The 22,143-nt window shown below is 40.9% G+C and overlaps 1 protein-coding gene across 1 annotated transcript; it reads left to right on the forward strand.

Annotated features, from left to right (window-relative positions):
* The first annotated feature begins 934 nt into the window (after window positions 1–934).
* Window positions 935–21,659, forward strand: FOXN1 (forkhead box N1). The gene is made up of 8 exons (XM_034752657.1): window positions 935–1,057; window positions 2,418–2,921; window positions 6,418–6,528; window positions 11,001–11,128; window positions 12,552–12,648; window positions 18,525–18,732; window positions 19,378–19,908; window positions 21,379–21,659. Exons 1-8 carry the CDS (start codon window positions 935–937, stop codon window positions 21,648–21,650), a joined length of 1,974 nt encoding a protein of 657 aa, XP_034608548.1. The 3' UTR covers window positions 21,651–21,659.
* Window positions 21,660–22,143: the final 484 nt, after the last annotated feature.

Raw genomic sequence — 22,143 nt, forward strand, 5'->3', positions numbered from 1 at the left:
TCTATAGGACAGCACGTTCAGCACAAGGTCATCTGTGATATATAGGCTAAGCCATCACTATTACTGCCTAAGAGACTCTTAGGGAGGTCACAAAGAGCAAGACCCAGGAGAGCCCATAGCACATAACAAGACATTAGAAGATGAAACTTGCTTCTCTTCACACAAAGCAATAGTATCAGAAATGTCCCAGTTCAAAGGTTAGGGGCAGAGAGGAAGATGTGAGTGCTGACACTACATAGCATTAAGTGATGCTGGATCCTTACACATCTCAGCTACATGTAATGATGTAAGGCAGAAGTCAAAAGGTCATGTGCCTTTAACCAACGAAAAAGTGGAAGTGGAAGTATATGACCCCTCCCAATCTAAGCAGTGAAGAGATAAACCTTCCCTTTAAATTGCCCTGCCCAGAATAGTATGGGTTCATCTGCATAAGAGCCTCTCAACAAAGCAGCGTTATTATCCTCAGATAACACCCCCCAAGCAGTGTAGTTTCATCAGTACAAGCATAATCCTCCATGGAAGAGCAGTGCACTCCACAGTAAGCCAGCGTGGCTATCACACCTCTCATCAGAGCACTGTAGATACACCTGTATAACACTTCTCCCTATGCAGAAAGTAATGGGAAAATGCCTGTGTGCTGGTAATTCTGTAGAGTTTTGGGTGGACAGGGTGACTAGACTGGATATCTGCAGTCGGAATCTTCCCCAGAGAATCAGATGATTTATTTCACAATTCCAATTTTAGAAATACTCACAATCTGAGGGAGAGGAACATTGGTCAGGCAGGTATGCAAATGGTGAAGCCCAAGAGCTTTGTTTGTGACAAGAAAGGCTGTCTGTTTACAGTAGACAGCTTTTTAAAAGCAGATATACACTGATATTCATTGCAGTTTGGTTCCATTACAACAGGATTTCTACCTGGCTGGGACTTGGTAATGGTTTCATTGCTTGAAGATCAACCTAATATTAAGTTCTCTTCTTCGGACACTCTGGAGAGTGACCAACAAGACAACCTCATGCAGACACAAGGGGACCCAAGCTCCCCAGCTCAGCAAACTGTGAGTAAGACATGCAATCTTTTTTCTCCTTTCCAACAAGGACAAGCCCAGCTACAGTGCTTAGCAGTTGGTATACTGGGACTCAGATTTGTCCATCCAAAGAAATAACACAAGAATAAATTCAGAAATCTTTATGGTAACAGAAGGTACCAAGAATGCTGGATTGGTGTACAAGAGCCAACATTTACATTGTATTTCTGAAGTGTCAAAAGCTTACCCATGGTGCTGAATTGTGAGCCCTCTGGTAACTCTTCTACTGGATTCTCAGTACTCAGGTACAAAAACAGGCAATTTACCTCTCATAGGAATCATAGTTCTTTTACAACTAGGGGTGGTTTTGAAATTATTTTTATACTGTTTCTTTACTGAACCATAGAAATTGGAGAGTCAAAGGATAAACCCATCTTGTCCATCCCCTGCCAATGGAGGATATCACCAAGGGCTTGCTTCAGACTTGGTTGTGACTTTAAGTCATGAAATGAAAGAAATTCTCTGACTGTTACTGCTCACATATTCAACCTGTCAGCTTGCTAAAAAAAGACTGCTGTAATGGTATAGCTCATGATTTTGGCATGTCTGTGTCCACCACCTGGTTTGGTACGTTGCATTCAACTACAGTGAAAGCAAATATCACGATTCCAGCATGAAAATTCTAGGTGGTGGATTAACAGTATAGTTGTCCAAACAGCTTGGCACCTCTATGATTTTATAATACTTCTTGGTGAAACAAAAATGGCCTACCTGCAGACATGTTTCGCTTGATTGAAGAATGAAAAGGGAAGGACAGTTATAAAAGAATATTACAATTGGTTTTCATTCATACATCAAGCCAAAAATGGCCCGGAGTTGGATTTGCTTTTTGGATGAGTCCCTGAATGAACAGAATTTCTCTGTGAAAACCAGATTAGGACTGACTGCTGATGTTTAGTTGCAAGAAATGCTCAAATTGGCATCACACATCACGATACATCAGCTTCCCCTTAACATCTCACTACAGTAGCTTACTGAACTAAATGAATACCTTTGATTGTCACAGCAGCAATGGGTGTAGTGCGCCTAATCCATTTAAATTGGACGTGTATTTAGAAAAATTAAAAACTAGGACTCTTGACAAACAAGTTCTTATGTAGATTAGTGATCACTGAAACATTACCATTTTTTTATGACATGCTGCAAGTTCTTCAAGGTCCCTCTCTCTGCAGGGAACACTGTATTTTCATGCAGATTTCCCTGAAGGATCTTTCTGAATCTTCAAGTCCTTCCCTGAATATGCTTCTGTAGCCCAGTGTTCACTGTATATTGAAAGTATCAGCTCTTGGAGTTCAATAGTCTTTAAATGTATGTAAATTTTGCCTTGCAGGATAATCCCAGTTTCAGTTGCCAGTCATATGATCCAGACAGCAGGACAGAAAGAAAGAGTTCAGAATCTTCTCACAGCCCAAGCCCCTCTTCTCCAACCCAGGATCAAATCCATGGGAGATTTCCTGCCAACCAAGGAATTCACTCTGGCAAGTGCAAATTTAAAGTCTCTCCCAATGCTGAGAAATTCAGAAGGTATAGCTATGAGGAAAGCACTGCAGGAAACTATGGCAGGTTCCTCAAGAGCAACAGGAACCCCTTCCATCCTTATAAGAGGGAGTTCAGTGAAGATGTCTTCCAAGAAACTCATCCAGCCCTCACACTGGATAATAATTCCTTCAAAAATGCAAGAAGCATTGAGGGTTTTGAAGATCTACCAGGATCTACAGGCACCGGCGAGTCAGAGTCCTTTCCCACACATATTCAGAACATTTCCACAGAACCAACATGGTGCAACAATCTCCAATACAACCTCACAGGCCAAGATCAGAGTTCCCAAGTCATGGTGAGTTACCATACTACAGAGAGCTATCATCAGGGTCCTCAACTACTTTTGGAAATAATTCCTGTTATCCATGGCATAATGGTACCAAGAATTAGTCTTTCAAGGTTGCTGGCGAGAGTTCATAACTCTCATAACTGTTATGAACTCTCGCCAGAGTTCATATCTACTACTTTTGTTGCAGTTCCCCATGCAACTCCCTTTCCTCAATTAAAGTTAATTCTCAGAAGTCCATAGAAATGATTTCCCTATAAACCCAATATGTGGACCTGAAATATTCAACTTTCCTGACAACTAAGATTCAGGTAGACCTCACTGAGTGGTGGCTCCCATTTAGTTGGCATGCTAAGATGGCAAATTGTACTGCTATATGGCATTCAGAAGGCATGTTCACAAATCGCAATGTTTCATTCCAATACTATAGGCAGCAATAAACGAGCTTCAGGACAATCTAAGGTCATATTACTATAAGGAGGTTTGGGCTCTTTATATTTCATGCATGTTTTACCTGCTTTGAGATTGATAAAAGAGTAAATATAAGGAAAGGTATAAAGTCTGTAAACTACTTTAAATTGCAACTCTTTGAAATCCATTATTTCAATTAAGAGCAGGTTTCCTATCTACATTTCTTCCATTGTCCATCAGAAAAAGAAAGTTTTAAGGCAGAACCCTAGTGACAATGAAAAGACGGTTACCTACCTTTTGTAACTGTTCTTTGCGATGTGTTACTTATGTCCATTCCAATACGTGTGTGCGCGCCACATGCATGATCGTCGGAAGGTTTTACCCATCCGGTGGGCTGTGGAGCTCTCTGGAGTGGTGCCTTTGTGGCAGCGTATATAGGTCCCTGCCCACCCGCTGCCTGCTCAGTTCCTTCTTACTGCCACTGACAGTCATTGGAGCAACTGGTCTCTTGCTTTGCCAGTGTTTCTTAGCGTTTTTCCATGTATATAGTTATTTTTCACTAGATCGTTAGTCAGTTTTATTAGTTAGTACGTTTAAGTTGGGGGGTTTCCCCCCGATATTTTCCCCATCACCAGGGCATGCCGTGGCCCCAAGGGTTCAAGCTCTGCGATAGGTGCAGTAAGCCTGTGCCCAGAGGGGATCCGCACGCTGCTTGTCTAAAGTGCCTGGGAAAGGGTTCTTTGCAAGACAAGTGCAACATCTGCAGAGGCTTCAAGCCCAGAACTAAGAGGGAGAGAGACAATCAAGCTCCTCTTGATGGAGTCTGCTCTCCTGCCTCAACCAGTTTAAGAGCTGGCCTCGGTGCACAGCGCCCTGGCCTCGGTGCGGGACATCTCAGCACCGAGGAAGGACTTGCATAAGGAGCATCGGCACCACTCCCCTACGTGGAAGGCCGACTCATCAATGCGGCACCGTTCACAATCCCCAGCCAGGGTCAAATCTCCTCCAAGCAGCCCCCCAGCTTGAAGCCAAACTTTTGATGATGCACCCGGGACAGAGCACCAACCCAAATCCTGGATCCTTGCCCTCCCTTTGTGAATCATCTGTCCCACTTCTACTGTGCCTGGGCCCAGATTACTTCAGATCGCTGGGTCCTGAGCATGGTAGGAGGTGGGATATTCTATCCAATTTTGTGCCCGCCTACCTTCTCCGTCCCGCTGTAGGGACCCCTCTCACGAGCAACTCCTGCTACAGGAGGTGCAATCGCTCCTCGCTCTGGGGGCAATAGAGGAGGTTCCTCAGGAGTTCAGGGGCAGGGGGTTTTGCTCCCAATATTTTCTCATCCCCAAGGCCAAGGGTGGGCTCAGATTCATATTGTTTCTGACTTACCTGAATATGCTGGTGAAAATAAGATGTGCATGTGACCTTTTAATAATGAATTTTGATTGTTTGTAATTTGCAGTTCTCTCTTGTAAACTTGAAAATTACATTTCCATACTTGTTCTCAGTCTGGCTATTCCTCTTATGCTGCTGAAGCAAAAATGTAGCTTCCTTTTATCACTTATACACTACAGTAGAACATCAGAGTTACGAACAACAGAGTTACAAACTAACTGGTCCACCACATACCTCATTTGGAACTGGAAGTATACAATCAGGCGGCAGCAGAGACCTAAAAAAAAAAAAAAAAAAAGAGTAAATACAATACAGTACTGTTAAACATAAACTACTAAAAATAAATGGAAAGTTTAAAAAAATTGACAAGTTATGGAAACTGTTTCTGTGCTTGTTTCATTTAAATTAAGATGGTTAAAAGCAGCATTTCTCTTCTGCATAGTAAAGTTTCAAAGCTGTATTAAGTCAATGTTCAGTTGTAAACTTTTGAAAGAACCACCATAACATTTAGTTCAGAGTTACAAACAATCTCCATTCCCAAGGTGCTCGTAACTCTGAAGTTCTACTGTATATGCATTCCTTTGAATAGTCCTAAGTGGTTAAAAGACACTGCAAAGGCAGTAGGAGAACACACACTTTTTTGATATATAACACAAAAATATCAGTGATTATTTTTAAAGGGATGTAGCAGATTTAAAAGAAGATATTTAGAACACTGAGGTTGCCCTGCCAGTTTGCATTGGTTGGTAGGGAGCTCAAATCTTAATCAAGTTGCCAGGATCATTTAAAGAATGCCAGCTCTGTGGTTATTAGAAATTATCCCACTTACTCACATATTATGTGTTTAAGCTATTGATCAAATCTGTCCATCAGTCTTTATAACATAGCAGTATAATTGAAAGGAAAATTGAGGTTGAGCTTCTCTCTTTTTCTGAGGTAATCTCCCTAAATGTATTGCTGCTCTCTGTTCAGTCTTCACTAGTATTGGATTTTGCTTGTTATCTGTTGTTACTCCTGGAAGGATAGCCAAGGATTTTGAATATTCTAACCACGTCAGCACCCTTAGGCAAGTCTGTAGGACTCTGGCAGCACACTAAGTGAGTGGAACCCTAGACCGAGAGGTGGGCACCAGGGGAGAGGCCTATGCTGCTAAAGCCTGACCAGCCTATCTGCCTTTCTTGGCAGTTTTAGAGATGGCTCCTATTCTACAACTGGATTTTCTATAGCAATCAAGCCAGCTGATGCAGTCAGTCTAGTTTGACTTTCCTCTGCAACCTGTTTCTCCATATATTTTGATTCCCAACTCTCCCTCCAGCTTTGTGCATTTCTTCTATTGACAGCCTAAAGGAGTGAGAGAAAGGCAGAAAGCGCTAAGGAGTGCAGGTTATTCTGGTCGGTGAAGAAAAAGGACAAACAGAAATGATCATTTTCTGGATTTTTCATATTTGTGTTAGAGGATTTTAACAACAGCCCCTTTCTTTCTAAATAGCAACTGTACAAAAATCAATAAGAGGATGTGCCTTCTAACAGCTCCAGCAGATGAAATACATTCCTGTTAATACTTCTCATTTGAGGAGAAATAAGTCCAAGAAGGGCAGAGAAAACATCCAAAGGCAAACTGGAGACAGTAACTGAAAGGCTCAATGTATTTACACATCTGTCATTTTCTGTAATAACTCCTTATCTGAATATATTTCAGCGGGATTCAGAGGTCAAGCTTAAGACGCCTCCACTGGAAGGGCAGCCCAGTTTGTACTGTTACCAGCCTCCAGTGCAGCAAATGTACTGTCCCTCACACCCATTTCACCAGGTACGTGCAATGTGTAGACAACTGAATTAATTGCATGTCCTACAATATACTGGTCTGGTGACTCTGACTATAAAACACAAGAACTGGGTGAACAGTATCAACTAATTCTGCACTTGCTGGGAAGTTCCTACATGAACAGTCTCATGTTGCTTATGAAAAAAACTGTCAAGGAGAAATAGAGATAAATTAATTTTAAACATTTAAAACACAGAAAAAATAACGTATAAAAATGTTTCGGTATTGCTTATTTATTCTCTTATAATGACTCCTAGAGAAAACTGGTTCTGTTAACAAGTTAAAAGATTTTACATTTATAACTACCAGGTCCATCTAAACCCTGGAAACCCACTGTACTCTGACAGTTGCAACAAAAATAAAATATATTTAATGTACCCTCAAACAAAAATACACATAGAAAAATATTTTTAAAATCTGGGTAGTGCACACAGCTTTAAACAGCCAAGTGCTGCTATAGCTACAAATCACCTTATCTGTACTTGATTGCCATAAACCATTTATTTTGCAGCTTTCTCACTATGATAGTGTACACCTCCTAAGATCTGCAGAAGGGGAGCCTACCTCCTGCAGATTTTAGGAGGTGCATAGATGTAGGACACCCCTTGAGTAAGTGCACAAACTCCTGGAAAACCTTAGATGATTCTGAACTTCTAGCCACTGAGACACTTTGCGCTCTGAACACCCACAGCAGGTCTTGGGAGGCTCATGGCCCCCTGACATAGGCATTAGGAAGCTCATGGTCCACTGACCCCTATAAGCCCTGCCTTAGCATGTTCTTGGGGAGTGTCCCACACCCCCATAAAACATAAGAGGGGCTATGGGCATCCCAACCCCAGCTACATCCTCACAAGCCTTGGGAAGTTCATCAGTGCATCAACACTCCTTGGCAGGCTCTGTGGGAAGGAACAAACCTATTAAGGTGTGTAGGAGGTGGGTCAGGGATGGCGCTGTGAGATTCCTAAGGCTCAGGTGGGGAGAGGGTTTAGTGAGCCTCCTGAGGTACACAGGCGTGCAGATAGCAAATCTATGAAACCATGTGTTCCTATTACTATTACCCTTGTCTTCCCTCTGCCTCCACTCCCTCCATTATGTTCTGTACCTACCTATTACCCTTTGTAGTTAATTAGATTATAAGCTCTTCAGGACAGAGACTGTCGTTTACTACGTGTTTGTACAACACCCTGCACAATGGGGCCCTAGTTCTGGCTGGGGTCTCTGGGCACTACTGAAATTCTATTAACAAACAATGTAGAGGCTTGTCCTCTCCTACAGACCTCTGGGGGTCCACAGGACTGGGGCAATGCCCACCATATCTTTTCCTCACCCCTCCCCAAGACTCCTGTTCTCTGCAGCCCCCAACTCCCACACCATGCAGACATCCTACAGTGTGCAGGAGCTGAATACCCTTCCGACAGACCTTAGGAAGTGTGCAGGAGCTAAATATATCCAGGGTGGATTTGGAAGAACAGAAGCCTTGGGACAGATGTCAGAGAAAATAGGTTTTCCTTCTACCCTGGCTATGTATAAGAAACCTGGCTAGGGCACAATGTCACTCCCTGGCATGCTGCTGTGTCTCATTGGAGCCACCAACTAGCCAAAATTAGCTTCTTAGTTCTCAACAAACTAGGTTGATATTACAATTTTAAATCTTAATAACTTTTTAAATAATTTTCTCTTTGGTTCTCAGAACCCGTTTCAACCTGAAGAGTTCAGCGAATCATAATTTCTCTATGTGACTTCTTTTTTTAAGCTATAAAGTGGCAAAAAAGCATTAAATTATTTTTTTAATTCTCATGAACAGCTCTTTTTTGGTTCATAATTCATGAGACCGTTGCCAGATTAACCTCAAATTTAGTAGAAAAATTGCACCATCCAGTAATAGTCCGAATCTACCAGTGTTGAAGTGAACATTCCTTTTTTGTGGAACTGAGAGGAGTGAGTCCAAAACCAGACTAACAATGAAAGCAACTATGAAGCAGCTATACAGACAGTAAAATCAGATTTCAGCCTGTCATGACACCATTCTGCCTCCACATCATATAAATATACAGCCATACACTGCATGTAACTTTAGCAGAAATACCATTTTGGCTGCTAATTAATCTGCACATTCTTTTCATGTTCTTTATTCCCTATGAAGGCAGATGTGTGACTTGATGCCAATATTGTTACTACATGTTGGCATTAACTAGATTAAAAAAAACCTACAGTGTAACCTCTGAAACACCGAAGGGAGTAGCTGAGCAAGACAAGAAGGGAGTAGCTGGGCAAGACACAACAAGCACTACATGAAAGGAAGTCTCCATCCACCTGTAGGCTGGCACGGTGACAAACCTCTCACATGTAGCTAGTTGCTATTATAATTTTCAGCATTTGCTCTTTTTATATTAATATGATAAAGGTAATGGCAATATATGCTAGCGCCCAAAGATGAAAATGACAGGCATGAGCAGCCAAGGCTGCAAGAGGTAGAATTACTGTCCAGCACCAGACACCAAGGTGTAAGTGCTGCATATGATACAAAGTTTGGGAGAAATAGTATTGTAATGGAATGCTGTCAGTCTTCAGCAGAGCAGAACCACCACCAAAGCTTTGCCCTGCAAACCTCAACTGAAGCAGAGCAATTTGGCTTAATAAAAATGAAACACAAGCAAATGGGGCTTTTAGCCAGACAGAAGGCTGTCCAAGTCCTGCCTCACATCTCAATATAGAGGTGAGAGGTCAGCACCCTCATTAATTCTGCCAATAATTTAAAATGGTCTCCCCTTCCCCTTTAATGGGCACAAGATAGAAAATGAGTCATAAGGAAACACTTTCTTATGGACCTGAAAGTAATAGCAGACATGCAGCACTTACTGACGTCACCCACCCACCATAAAACATGGACACCTTTCATGCCAGTTATGCCACGTCATAAGCAGTACAAGCCCATCATACCAGACCCTTCCCCAGCCTCCAGTCCCTCAAGAAGGAGCAATGAAACCAATAAAACAGAAATAATCTTTAAAACACCCAGTTCTTGCCTCTGGTAATGACATCACAGTCATTTCCATCTCCGTCTCCTTTCCTTCCAAAGAGCCACTGAAACCAATAAAATCAAAATGACTGTATAAACGCCCAGTTCTCTACCCTGGTAACAACTTTGAACCCAGGAGGACAAGTCAGACAGCCTTTGGAGATGTAACTTATGGTAGTTCCGAGGGCTGCATCTTTGCCCAGTATGTATGTTACTGGAGCAGGATATAGAAAAGTGGAGAAGTTCTCCATGTCCTGTTTCTTTCACTTTTGTTTGTCACAGTTGCAAACAAGTTAATATTTTCAGTAGGTTTCTCTATATGGTTCTGGTGTGATTGCACCTGGAATACTGCATTCAGTTCTGAGCAGCTCAGAACGAAAAAGATACTGGCAAACAGGAGGAAATTCAGAGAAAAGCAACTAAAGTTACTAGGAAACTGGAGGAATTGAACCATTAAAAGTATAGCTTGAGGGGACATGATACCTATTGGCAAATATTTGAAGTGTGTAAACAAGGAGCAAGAGAAATTATTGGTCCAACGAGATATTAATTAGTAATAATAGGGTAAAATTAAGAAAAGAGAAATATAAGCTACATATTAAGAAAAATTTCCTCACAGTGAAAGCTGTCAAAACTATAGAATAATCTACCAAGGGAAGCAGTTAAAACCTCATGGCATGGGACTTTTGAAAGGAGGCGGGATAAAGCATTAAAAGGTGTGCAATTGAGAATACTCCTGCATTTACTGCACAGTTTGTTTTCTCCATCTCCAATTTGCGTAATTTTGTTACAGCAAAAGATATAATCAAAATGGGACGGCCATTGATTCAATTATTTACAATGCTTGGATTGGCACAGAGTTCAAATCTCAAAAATAAGCTGTTTCTTGTTCTTAGGCTGTTAGAGACTTGATAGAATGAATTGCCTCATTTTTTTCTCAGGCCAGTGGAAGAAGATGCTTTGCTTATTTTAGGATTTATTTGTTTTCATGTGTACTCTGACACCACTCATCCTTTAGAAGTTGCATCATCATGTCTAAATTTAGTCAGCAAGCAAGGAAGGCTTTGTTGTGCTTACTCTGATGGCGCAGAATGAATTTGCCCCATTGGGCTTCTGTCTTAGTTTATCTCATCTCCACTTTTAAAAAACATTCCTTCTTGTCCCCAGAGTTTTTTTTAGTAGCTTTAATCTTTTGTCTTATTTTAGAGTTTTAGTCTTTCATGGTGTATTTTATTGTTTGAAGTATTTCATGCTGTTTTGTTTCTTTTTAATCTAGTAATTAATGTAATATTTTATTTCTCTGTGTAGTGCCATATTGGGTTGGTGGAAGGTATCCTCAGAAATATGTTTATTGCTACTATTAATAAAGACAGTTTCTGGGAGTTTCTTGCTTCTTTTGCTTTTAAATCAATTAACTTGTCTTTTATCATGTTGTCAGTATTCGTCAGGAGGCAGTTATCCTGTAACCTATATTACCTCATCACACTATCCTTACCAGAGAATCGCTCCTCAAGGGAGTCAAGAATCCCAGCAGCCTCTGTTTCCTAAACCCATCTACTCCTACAGGTAACTACCTGTTTTTTTCCTAAGTCTAAAAGTTAGGGGAACCATGCTATTTAGACACAGCCTGCCCCCAATACAGAATTTGCAACACAGTTCTTGCTCCCATTTGTTTGAAACTTATGAATCATGAAATGTCCTAGATTCTGGAGCAAAGATAGAGTCATATGGAAAGGAGCTCACAAACATTTCACATACTTTTGAGCACGTAAATAAAAAACTGCAGTATGTGTGTGTGCGTGCGCACATATACACTCTTTAGTTTTAATATATAAAATATATAATATTATGTGTTTGTTTTCTCACGAATATGGGGCTCCTGGCAACTGATGGTTTTTCCAGGATATGAAATAATGCTAATTCTTTTCTGCTGAATGTGGGCAATTAATGGGAAAGACAGGGAATATCTCACACACACACACACACACACTCTCTCTCTCTCTCTCGACACCACACACACATGCTCGCTCTCTCACTCTCTCTCTTTGGAAACACAAGGGACAGCTGGTAAGCAATGTTTTCTATGAAGTTAGAGTGTTTTCCTTGTAAAGTGTGGGCTTTTTTTCCACTCTTGTACCATCTGCTTTTTCAGTGAAACTAAACCCTACAGCACTAGTGCTGCCTCCACAGTCTTCTCAGTCCCCATTGTCCTGGAGTATCTGAAATAAATCTAGTTGTCCTGCACGCAGGAGGTCCTTTGGTGACCATATAACCTGTATTAGGGCTTTACACCGCCACCCATCTCCAGTGTCTGTGTGCCATCGCAATAGCAAAGACCTTAGCGGCAACTCTTCTCCAGAGGACAGTTTGCCAAAGTAAACTACTACAAGTTAACCTCAAGTTTAAGACCTTTATCATTGTCAGTCTGACATTCCCCATGGGGTCTTTGGCAGCCTACACATTTGAGCTCAGTGTTAACAAATTCACGCAGTTGCAAGACCCACCAACCTAAGTTTGAAAACCTTGGACCTGATCCTACACTTCATTACACTGGTTTTACACTGATGTAACTCAACTGAAGTCAGACCCTTTAGGTGTAGAGCAACAGTTACTGCTGCAATCCTTACACAACATAATGGATAGCCAGGAAATTACTTGTAACAGCTTCATGAAGCCTTTAGGAATCACCAGGATTCATCTTATTACAGTGAAGATCAAACAAACGAATTGCACATGCTGTAAAGTTGTCTTTTTTTCTATTACCAAGAAACCAAATAATACAGGCTGAAATGTGAAGCTATCATGCCTTTTTATAATAAATTGATTTGTGTTTTCTTTAAATATAACTAGTCACATAAACATGATTTTTCTATATATTTATTTACATTTTTGAAAGAGCATTCTAGAATCCGACATGCACTTTCCTGAAGAGAGATTTTCATGCCTGACTGTTAATCTTGCCGTCACTGTTTCTTCTTTGTTCCCAAAGCATCCTGATCTTCATGGCGCTCAAAAACAGTAAAACAGGGAGTCTCCCGGTCAGTGAGATTTACAATTTCATGACGGAACACTTTCCTTACTTTAAGGTGAGCTCTTCATTTTAAAAATTGCTTTCAATACCTTTCTGCTTCCCCCTTTCCTTGAGATCTGCCTGTCAGCACAGGGTAAGAAACCAGGTCTATTCTACTGAAATGGATAGTTGGCTTCTTAGAATACAAGAGCAATATCTAACCAATGACATAGTATACATCTTCATAGCCCTTTGGTTTTCAAACTGGGGGGTGGAGGGAGGTGGAAACACGCTGAGGTTATCAGGGGGCCACAAGCAGCAGAGCAGGGACACTTCCAAGTCAGCTGCATCTTGCAGGCCACCACAGGCTCATCTAATGACACCATTAGAAGGCTGTAGCCACCACTTCACTGTGGTCAGGGAGGGGGCTCTGCTCAAGTTCCGGTCAGGTAGGCAGCCTTGAGGCGCCTGCACTGCAGGTGAGCCAGATTTGGTGTGTGTCTGGTGGGTCTTGTTGTAGGCTACAGCTTCATGCGTTGGAAAGCAGCAGGGCAAAGGAGGCAGAGCCTCCCTGGCAGCTGCAAAATAGTCTCACTGGAGCAGCAGATAAGAAGGGGAGGCAGCTGGGCACCTGGGAACGGCTCCTGACGGGGTGTGGATGGGGGAAAAGGAGAGGAGTGAACAAGGGATGCCCCTGCCTCTCTATTTCCTGCAGGCACTCAGCACCCACCCACCCCCTGCCTCCCCTAGGCACCCAGCGCCTGCCACCCCCTGCATCTTCCCATGCAACTCAACCCCTGCCTCCCTCTCTCCCCAGCATCGCCAGTTTAGTTGGCTGGGCTATTGCTCTCCTGTCTTCCATGGCAGATGGAAGGGGTCGCATAGGACATGAATCTCCGAAGGGGGATAAAGCAAAAAAAAAAAAAAAAAAGTTTGGAACCTCTGCCTAGTCCATGAGTCTAGTGTGTACTCAACACACTACCCTAGGCTATGCAGAAGGGATGAGTATTGTATAGGCGCAGCGGTTCTCAAACTGTGGATCATGACTCCAAAGTGGGTCGCGACCTCGTTTTAATGGGGTTGCCAGGGCTGGCGTTAGACCTGCTGTCACAGCACTAGTCCAGAGCAGCAGCAACAAAAGACCATCAATCCCCATCAGCATCATTATAATAGAGTTTAATGCAATGTGCACTCTTATTTTATACTGTTATGTCACAAGGGACTCAGCTATTTGACCAAAAACAAACAGGAAATTAAACAACATGACAGTGACCTGGAAAAGTGTTTTTTTGTTTGTTTGTTTGTTTTTTTAAGGCAGATCACAAGGAATCTAGAAGTTAGACAAAATATGCTGCTCCAAATCAAGGAGTAATTCAGAGTCTTGAATTTGTTCTCTAAAAAAATGACAGTCGCCTTCCCCTTATTTTTAACACCAGGTACATGAATTAATAGCATGCTAAACTATGATGCCTCGTAGCACAATGCACAAATTATATGATCTAAAGCCAAGTATTGCATCTTTATTTGAGGACTATATTATTTTCTAGAAGAATAAATTCAATACATTTCAAATCAAAAAGTCAGTTTATTAAAAACATATCAAAATATAAATTTTATAAACATAACCATAAACACTCCTGTATTTATTCGCTAGTTACTGAAGTTACACTGCCTTATGGTTCACACCAGATTAATAAAAGAAGCTGTTCCAGATCCAATGCTGCTATTGCTAATATAAATACATAGAATTCTTAGGAGTGGGAGAACCTTGCTCCACTAAGTCCCTCTTCCTGTTCCTGCCCTTTGAATGTGTTCCTGATATAGTGTAAAATAGCAGTGAAACATCCATCCTTTCCTTAAACACATTTTTCTGCATATATTCCACTACAGCCTTTGAGCATCAATTCCCCACTCCAGTAACAGTCAGAGAGAAGGTGCCATTTCTGATACCTTTCCCTCCCATTCATGACTCCACAAGATGTCAGCTCCTTGGAGTGTGAACAGTTCTTTTCTCACATTCTTGTGTCCCCCCCCACTTAAGTCACTTAAAAACCACAATGAGAATGAGGTTCTCCTCCTCAGCTCAATCCAAGTGTGCTATAAATAGAATGACAGAGGGTACTGCTGGGACAATCACACATTTTGCAAGAAGAATCTTTTTGCACGTTAGTTTTATAGTCAATTAAATTCCATAATTTCATCCCAAACATCCTTAAAATAAACATAGAAAATGACAGAACTGTATCTTTTACTTTTGGGCAATCAGTTCTAGCTCTATCTAATCTATAAAATTACCAGAGTCATCCACCATACAATAGGTTACTGCCCTATGAACTACTTGTTCTCTTTGGAAGTCTTCATCAAGATCCTTGTGAAGTAGTTCCCTTTATGTTATCCTCAGCAGACAGGCAAAAATAGTTTTGTTTTTTTCTATCAAAAATCACTCAGTAGTTACCAGAACATGGAGCCAAGGGGTGGGGAAGCAATTACAGCTGGGGTGAAACCATATAGTACAAATGCACATGGGATCTTGCTGGGAGACATTAGATGACACAAGCCCAGTCAAATTAACTTCTACTCACTGCCACAGCAAATGCAATTTCTATGATGCAAGTGTCTCATTTCTAGTTGAAACAGAACAATCCAACTCCTACGTCCTAAAAAAAAAAATCCATTCAGCTAAAGTGGAATTGCTCTTTGAAGTACCTCTCCCTTCTCTTGAGGGCCAGATTTAAAGAGAAAGAGTTTTGCAAGATCATAAAACTCTTTAAACTTCAAGAGGCGGTCACGATCAATGGGTCTGTGCAGAGTAACACTAATTTATGTATAGATAAATTGGAGATAAAAATACTGCCAGTGGTCTGGAAGTTAGAAAAGTTTGTGGTCTGATGGGACCATAACACAAGGTATTTTCCCTCTCTTAAATTCTACACTCCCTCCCACCATACTGCTTGGTGTGAGACAGGAGCCAGTTAGTTACCAGGTTTCAACTGTAGAACAGCAGCTTTGGTGATCAAAGCTCATTAATACTGGACAAGAAAAAAAACAGTTACCAAGAGAAGATGCATCATTAACACATTGTTAGACCATTCTGACAACTGAACTGGGTAAAGCGTTAGATTTTCCCTGACAAGCATCTTTGAGATCTTGATGTCAGAACCAATTCATCGCCTGGCATCACTCTTCAGAACCAGTCCTCTTACTAATAGTTTTAGGAACATCTAAAACAAAAAAGTATTTCAAAGCATGTGCCCCACCCTTTCTGAAAACCTCTGGGAAGCATATGCCACTCCCCACTTTCTCTAATGCTGAGCAGAAACATTAATTATCCTTACTAGGCAGGGACAGGGCAGACATATAATCTTTCATTTATTGGGCTAGAAATAAAATCTCATGTTCTGCTTTTTAAAAAGCTGTATCATTCACAATCAAGTATACACTGGACGTAAGGGGAACATCTTTATTGTTTATAGACTTTAAGGTCAGAAGGGACCATTATGATCATCTGGTCTGACCTCCGCATGATGCAGGCCACAAAGCCGTCCCTACCCTTTCCCTTGACTCTGCTGTTGAAGTCCCCAAATCCTGTGGCTTAGAGACTTCAATTAGCAGAGAATCCTCCTGCTAGCGATCCCTGCCCCATGCTGCGGAGGAAGGCGAAAAACCTCCAGGGCCTCTGCCAATCTACCCTGGAGGAAAATTCCTTCCCGACCCCAAATATGGCGATCAGTAAAACCCCGAGCACGTATATTTGGAATTGGTTGGCATCAACTTAAAGATGACCTGCAAAGAGGAACAAAATTGGACTACTGCCCCTATTTGCTGCTTTGTGGTGGATAAAGACGGCCCAATTTTTCTGCTTGTTTTTTTAAATTAGAATTAAAGTCCTCACTCACCCTGAAGATTCTGATGAACTAATAAAATGGTGATGTCACATGAGTCAAGACAGTGAAAGCTGAGCTATTAAGAGGGGAATGGATTTTTTTCAGATTGGCTAACACACTGTTTTTTTGTTTTTGTTAACATCTATTTAACCTCTGTCACTAATTAATATTTTGAATAAAAGAAGCCCTTGTTAAAGATCCAACACCCTCACCCACTCAATTAAGGGGGTCAAGGACACTCAGTAAATAATCCTTATACCACTCAGTTGTCCTCCAACAAAGCTAAGGAAAACCAAATTTTAGATTCCTGATACCACTTCTCTTTTCAAACTTCAGTTCTAAATAGACAGTGATGAAAAAAATCCAGTATGTGAAATTATACCTGTAAGTAAAAGAAATGTCAGATAGAAATGTTTCTTCTTGTTTTGCATTTCTAGGCCTATACAATGGAAAAAATCTTGCTTCTGCTGTAGGTTTTTTCCTTCTACTCTCTCTGAATCTTTGTGATTAAGTGCAGAATTTCCCCTCAGGGCAAGGAGGGAACAGTTTTTATCTCACTGATCAGAGAGATCTTGAATAAAAATGGCGGGGGTGGGGGGTTATTTTATTGAAGCAATTATATGTATTGTTCAATCTAAGAATCTCCCAATTTTAACAACTGGCTTAAAAATAAAGGTGAAAAAAAGACAGTAGTCAGGTGTGGAAACTGTTTTGCCTCATCTAGAAGGCTAGTGACTCAGCCTAATAGTTATACAATTTGCTAACACACAAAATTACACCCATAGTAACATGCTAAGTCCTAGTTGATGTCTATTGTGACACTCAGGTGAAGTCCAAATAATGTGTAGCCATTCGGTTATTTGCTTGAATTTTTTCTAGATGTTCTGAAGTGGACTAAAGATGAACCTTCTTTGTATAGTTAATTCTTCTTTTGATTTTTGTGAGCTCACTATTGAATGATCCAGTGGCCACTCCTGTGCAAAAATTGCTAGTTGGAACTTGGTGACTTCCTTGCATCTTAAAACGTCATGTTTTTCCATCACTGCTAACCTCTGACATATTGTCCTTATAATCCAAAAAGAAGAAGCAACACAACTATTATCAGCCAAAATCTCTACCTAAATATGATTTCAAAAGCACTTTAAAACATTAAACAAAATGAAGGGCAAACTTATTTGTCAGTGCTAGGTACTGCCATGTGAAAAGTCATGGGTTTATTCTGGTCTCAGCCTTACTGTTTTGAGCTATGAACTTGCAAATCTCATAAACAAGAGCTGGTCAGTACTAGGACAGCAGACCAAAAAAAAGGGAAAAACTGAGGGTGCTGCAGGAAGTGATAATAGTGATTATGGGCCTAACTGGAAGCCCACTGGAGTCAATGGAGGTCTTTCCATTGACTTCTATGGTCTTTGGAACATACCCTCAACATGTGACACCATTCTCTGTGAATCAGCATTGAACCAATGCCCCACTTATGATAAGTGGCACTGAGCATCTCTTAGATGAGGAAAGGATGTTGTGCTTCTAGAAGGAAGGCCTTTTGGGTAAAAGAGAGGTTCTGTCTGACCATACGTGATCATTAAGGATCCAACAGTACTTTTCATCCATTGTAAAATACTGGACATTATCATGTAACTACACTTCATAAAAAAATTGGCTTGAGAATGGGAATGAGTAATCATGAGTTTCTACTCTTGAAAAGTTCCTATCAGAAAAATGTTCCTGACAGTGAGTTCTACATAAGATTGTGGAACAAATTCTTAAGGGAAGTGGTGAAAGAATCATTGCTGGGATCTTTGAAAACTAAACTGGTCAAAACAGACAAATACATGCCGGAAACGATCTTGTGAAGGTCCTTTTGGGAAATGAATAGATCTGAACTAATGGCCCTTTTCCAGCTCTAATTTCTTTGGGCAGCCTCTCTTTCAAACCACTGTGTGTTGGCAGCTCTTTACCTTCATTAACAATACACAAAGCTATCCTTTCAGCAGAGAACTTGAGACACCGTAGAGATATATTTGGGAATCTATCTTCCAGTTCACGTCTTAGTTTGAATTTGTTTTTCTAGACAGCTCCAGATGGTTGGAAAAACTCTGTACGCCATAACTTATCCTTGAACAAATGCTTTGAGAAAGTTGAAAACAAGTCAGGTGGCTCTTCTCGGAAAGGCTGTTTGTGGGCACTGAATCCGGCCAAAATTGATAAGATGCAGGAAGAGCTTCAGAAATGGAAAAGGAAAGATCCAGTTGCTGTGAGGAAAAGTATGGCAAAGCCAGGTTAGTAATATGCTGGTGCATTAGTTCTCAAACAGTGATATACTGCCTGCTGCTAAGAAGGGTTCTGTGGAAATATTTTGAGAATCAAGCAATAGAGGAGGATTTGGGTGCTGAGAAGGGACATGATCCATGTCCAAGGCCTCTTGCTTATTAAATGGGTGGCAGCACAGAAATGTAGGATTAGGGCTAGAGTAACAGCTGTTTTTTGCTGAAAGACTTCCAAACATTCATAGTGCTACAGACCAAAAGACACCCTAGAGCTAAGAGGTGTATTCCCTATCATTTCAGTGAAAGATGCATCTCCCTTGACATCTGTCTAATCTTTGATACAAAAGAGACAGAATTAAGCACTGAGGAATAAAACTGGGGTTATTTAGCATGCAACTATCCCATCTTTAAATAAAAAAAAAATTACTTTATGAAACACTCACTTGAGATTGATGGGTACTCCCTGGGTCTGTTTTTCCACACTAGGTACCAATCTCATTGCTGTTTTAAGGTTGGCATTTTCTTCCGGTGTTAATTTTCTGAGCAACACTAAAATTCCAGTTGCAACTTAGGGAGACTCACAAGCTCAATGTTGGGCAGGCATTAACAGCCCTACATCAAATTGTAATTTATTTTTGTTCTGTTTTTGTCTTTTAGAAGAACTTGACACATTGATAGGAGATAAGGCTGAAAAACTAAGATCTTCAACAGTGTCCTGCAATCCAACAGGTGTGGCAAGTTCAACAGTTTCCAGACAGATGTCAGTCCAGCCCCATTCTCTGTCTGAGCCATCCCTGTCGTCTAATATCCCACAGCCTTTACACCCTATTCACACAACAGGACCTCTACGTGCCAAGAACCCACTACCAAGTTTGCTTGGGGGGCACCAAACTCCATGTTATACATCACCACAGGTTTTCCCTCAGATCTCACCTACCTTAATGCAACAATCACCTGGTATCCCTCAGAGCATCTTCCCTTCTGCAGATACTCAAACTGAACTTAGAGCACAACCTAGCACCACCCAAGACTCACCTTTGCCAGCCCAGACCCCTCCCATACATGGTATGAAGATATTGACAGAGCACTCCACAGCCAGGACAATGCAGGACACACTCATGCAAGAAGCAGACATGAGCAATGATATTGATGCTCTTAACCCTTCCCTGATTGACTTTGATCTCCAAGGTAAGTGCCTGATATTTCACTAAATGTTTATTTGCTATTTGCACACTTATGATATCAAGACCTAACCATAGAAGAAATCTCCTTTTCTCCTTGCATGCACGAAAAAGCAACTACTAGACAAGTGCCATTAGTTCTTTTCTTGGGCTACTTGTCCTTTCCACAGCCAGAGAAGAGCAGTTCACTAGGATTCATTATCTCATGCAGTATAGAATTTAATATTACTTATAGAGAATGTTACCTAGAGAAGACATCATTTAGAACCACAGCTTGGAAAACTGTTTACTCCCTGCAAAATCTGTGGTCCCTAAATACTGCACAGTAATGCAATATGTCAAATGTAGCCCTCCACCTCATCACACATATTTCCTAAGTAAAAAGTATCCCACACATAGTTATTAGATGGATGTCAGATAAATAAAAACATGTTTTCTTGTTCTCATGTGATATTGTGAGTGCATGGTACATAATTTTTGGTTGCATTCACCCTTATTGTTACAATCCTCTTCCAGTTTTTGGCTAAAAAAAAAAAAAAAAAGCAACTTACTCCTTATGCAATTTACCACAGATATTTGGGTGATCACCTCACTAACCTCCTAAACGTGGTAAAGTTTGCTGAAATGATTGTGTAGTGCAGACATCCAAGCTCCTGTTCTCAGCCAAACAAATCTTCCTTTGACTAGATATAGTGCTCAAGGCCCAAATCACCCTTCCACTGCAAAAATAATAATCATTGGAAGAGCCAAAGTTAGGTGAAAAATCTATGGCTTAGAGGCTGTAGAGCTCCTGATGGATCATGCCATAGGAAGGGTAGGGTTTGCCCAGCTGCAGGGGACAAGAGGCATATCAAACATCCTCATGGAAATACAACAGAGTACAGCAGTAGAAACGGAAGAGGCACAGTGCAAGCCTGTGAATCCAATAGGGTTGAGTGCACATCATTATCATGGCAAGGCACTGGTGCAAAATATTGTTCCAGCTCCATTGACAACAAGATCTAAGGCAAAAATTGCTAGCGTAGACCAAGCCTTAGTTCCACCAGAGCTAATGTATGTCTCCTCAAGGTAGGAATCACACCCCCAATCTTAAAGTGTAGACATACTGAAAGCATCATCATTAGTTGTAAAAATCAATACCCTGCTGAGATGAATGGGGGGCAGTTTGCACTTTTAAAAGCTGTTGCTTCTTTCAGTTGAAAATTCATCAGTTCACATTTTCAAAGGCATGTTCACGACAATATGGGCTAGAAATTAGTTTTAAATGAAAGTATACATGCCGCTGAATGTGAATTTGTCAGCTGATGCTGTAAAACAGTTCTTGCTGTCTGTTTTATCTCACAAGTGCTCAGTAGTAGACATGATGCACCAAGAGTGCACTCACTAGTATCTCTTACATAAAAGAAACAAAAGCAAACACGCGCACACACGAAAGCTGAAGACGACATCAGTGTGTTGGTTTTGTTTTTTGTTATAGGAAATCTTTGGGAAGAACTGAAAGATGACAGCCTGGCTGTGGATCCCTTGGTTCTCATTTCAACATCCCCAATCTCCTCTCAGTGCTTCCCTTCTCACTATCAGATGGATAGTAACAGCAGCAGCAATACCCTCACCACCCAGAATAGCACTCCACATAGCAGCTTACCCGACTTACAACTCACTACTCTTTACTCTGCCTTTATGGAACTGGATACAGTGTCCACAGCCTACTTGAATAATTCTGGATCCAAGCCTATAGCACTTGTGTGAACCACAAAACAACCCAGTTACATTATTTTTGTCCCAATACAGTCTTAACAGTCATACTGTCTTACTTACTCTTAGCACTTTCTGGTAAAATAAATCAGAACTGTGTCCATTTGAATAAGAACTATCTTTTTTCCCCAGAACTGGTCTGCAGGAAATTCAAGACTGCTCTCATACTATTGGTAGCGTATTTTTTTAAATGTTGAAAAAAATATGGCTCACTAGCTTAAAGCCAAAGTGATGTTGACCAATACAGCCATTAATAGCTTAATCAAGCCACCCATCTTTTGTATTTTCATAAACCAAATGAGCACCTGGAGAAAAGAAACAACTATCAAATATTTTTATGAAAGGTATTTTCAACTTAAGGCATAAATCAAGGCATACAGAAATAAAATCTTCTCCAAACACTTTTCTGAAGTTAGTGATGTCCACAACTTCTGCTGCAGACCACTACAGAAAATGCACATATTAAAAACATTTTCACAACCTCCTC

Source organism: Trachemys scripta, chromosome 18, assembly GCF_013100865.1.
Source record: "Trachemys scripta elegans isolate TJP31775 chromosome 18, CAS_Tse_1.0, whole genome shotgun sequence".
NCBI classification, from domain to species: domain Eukaryota; kingdom Metazoa; phylum Chordata; order Testudines; family Emydidae; genus Trachemys; species Trachemys scripta.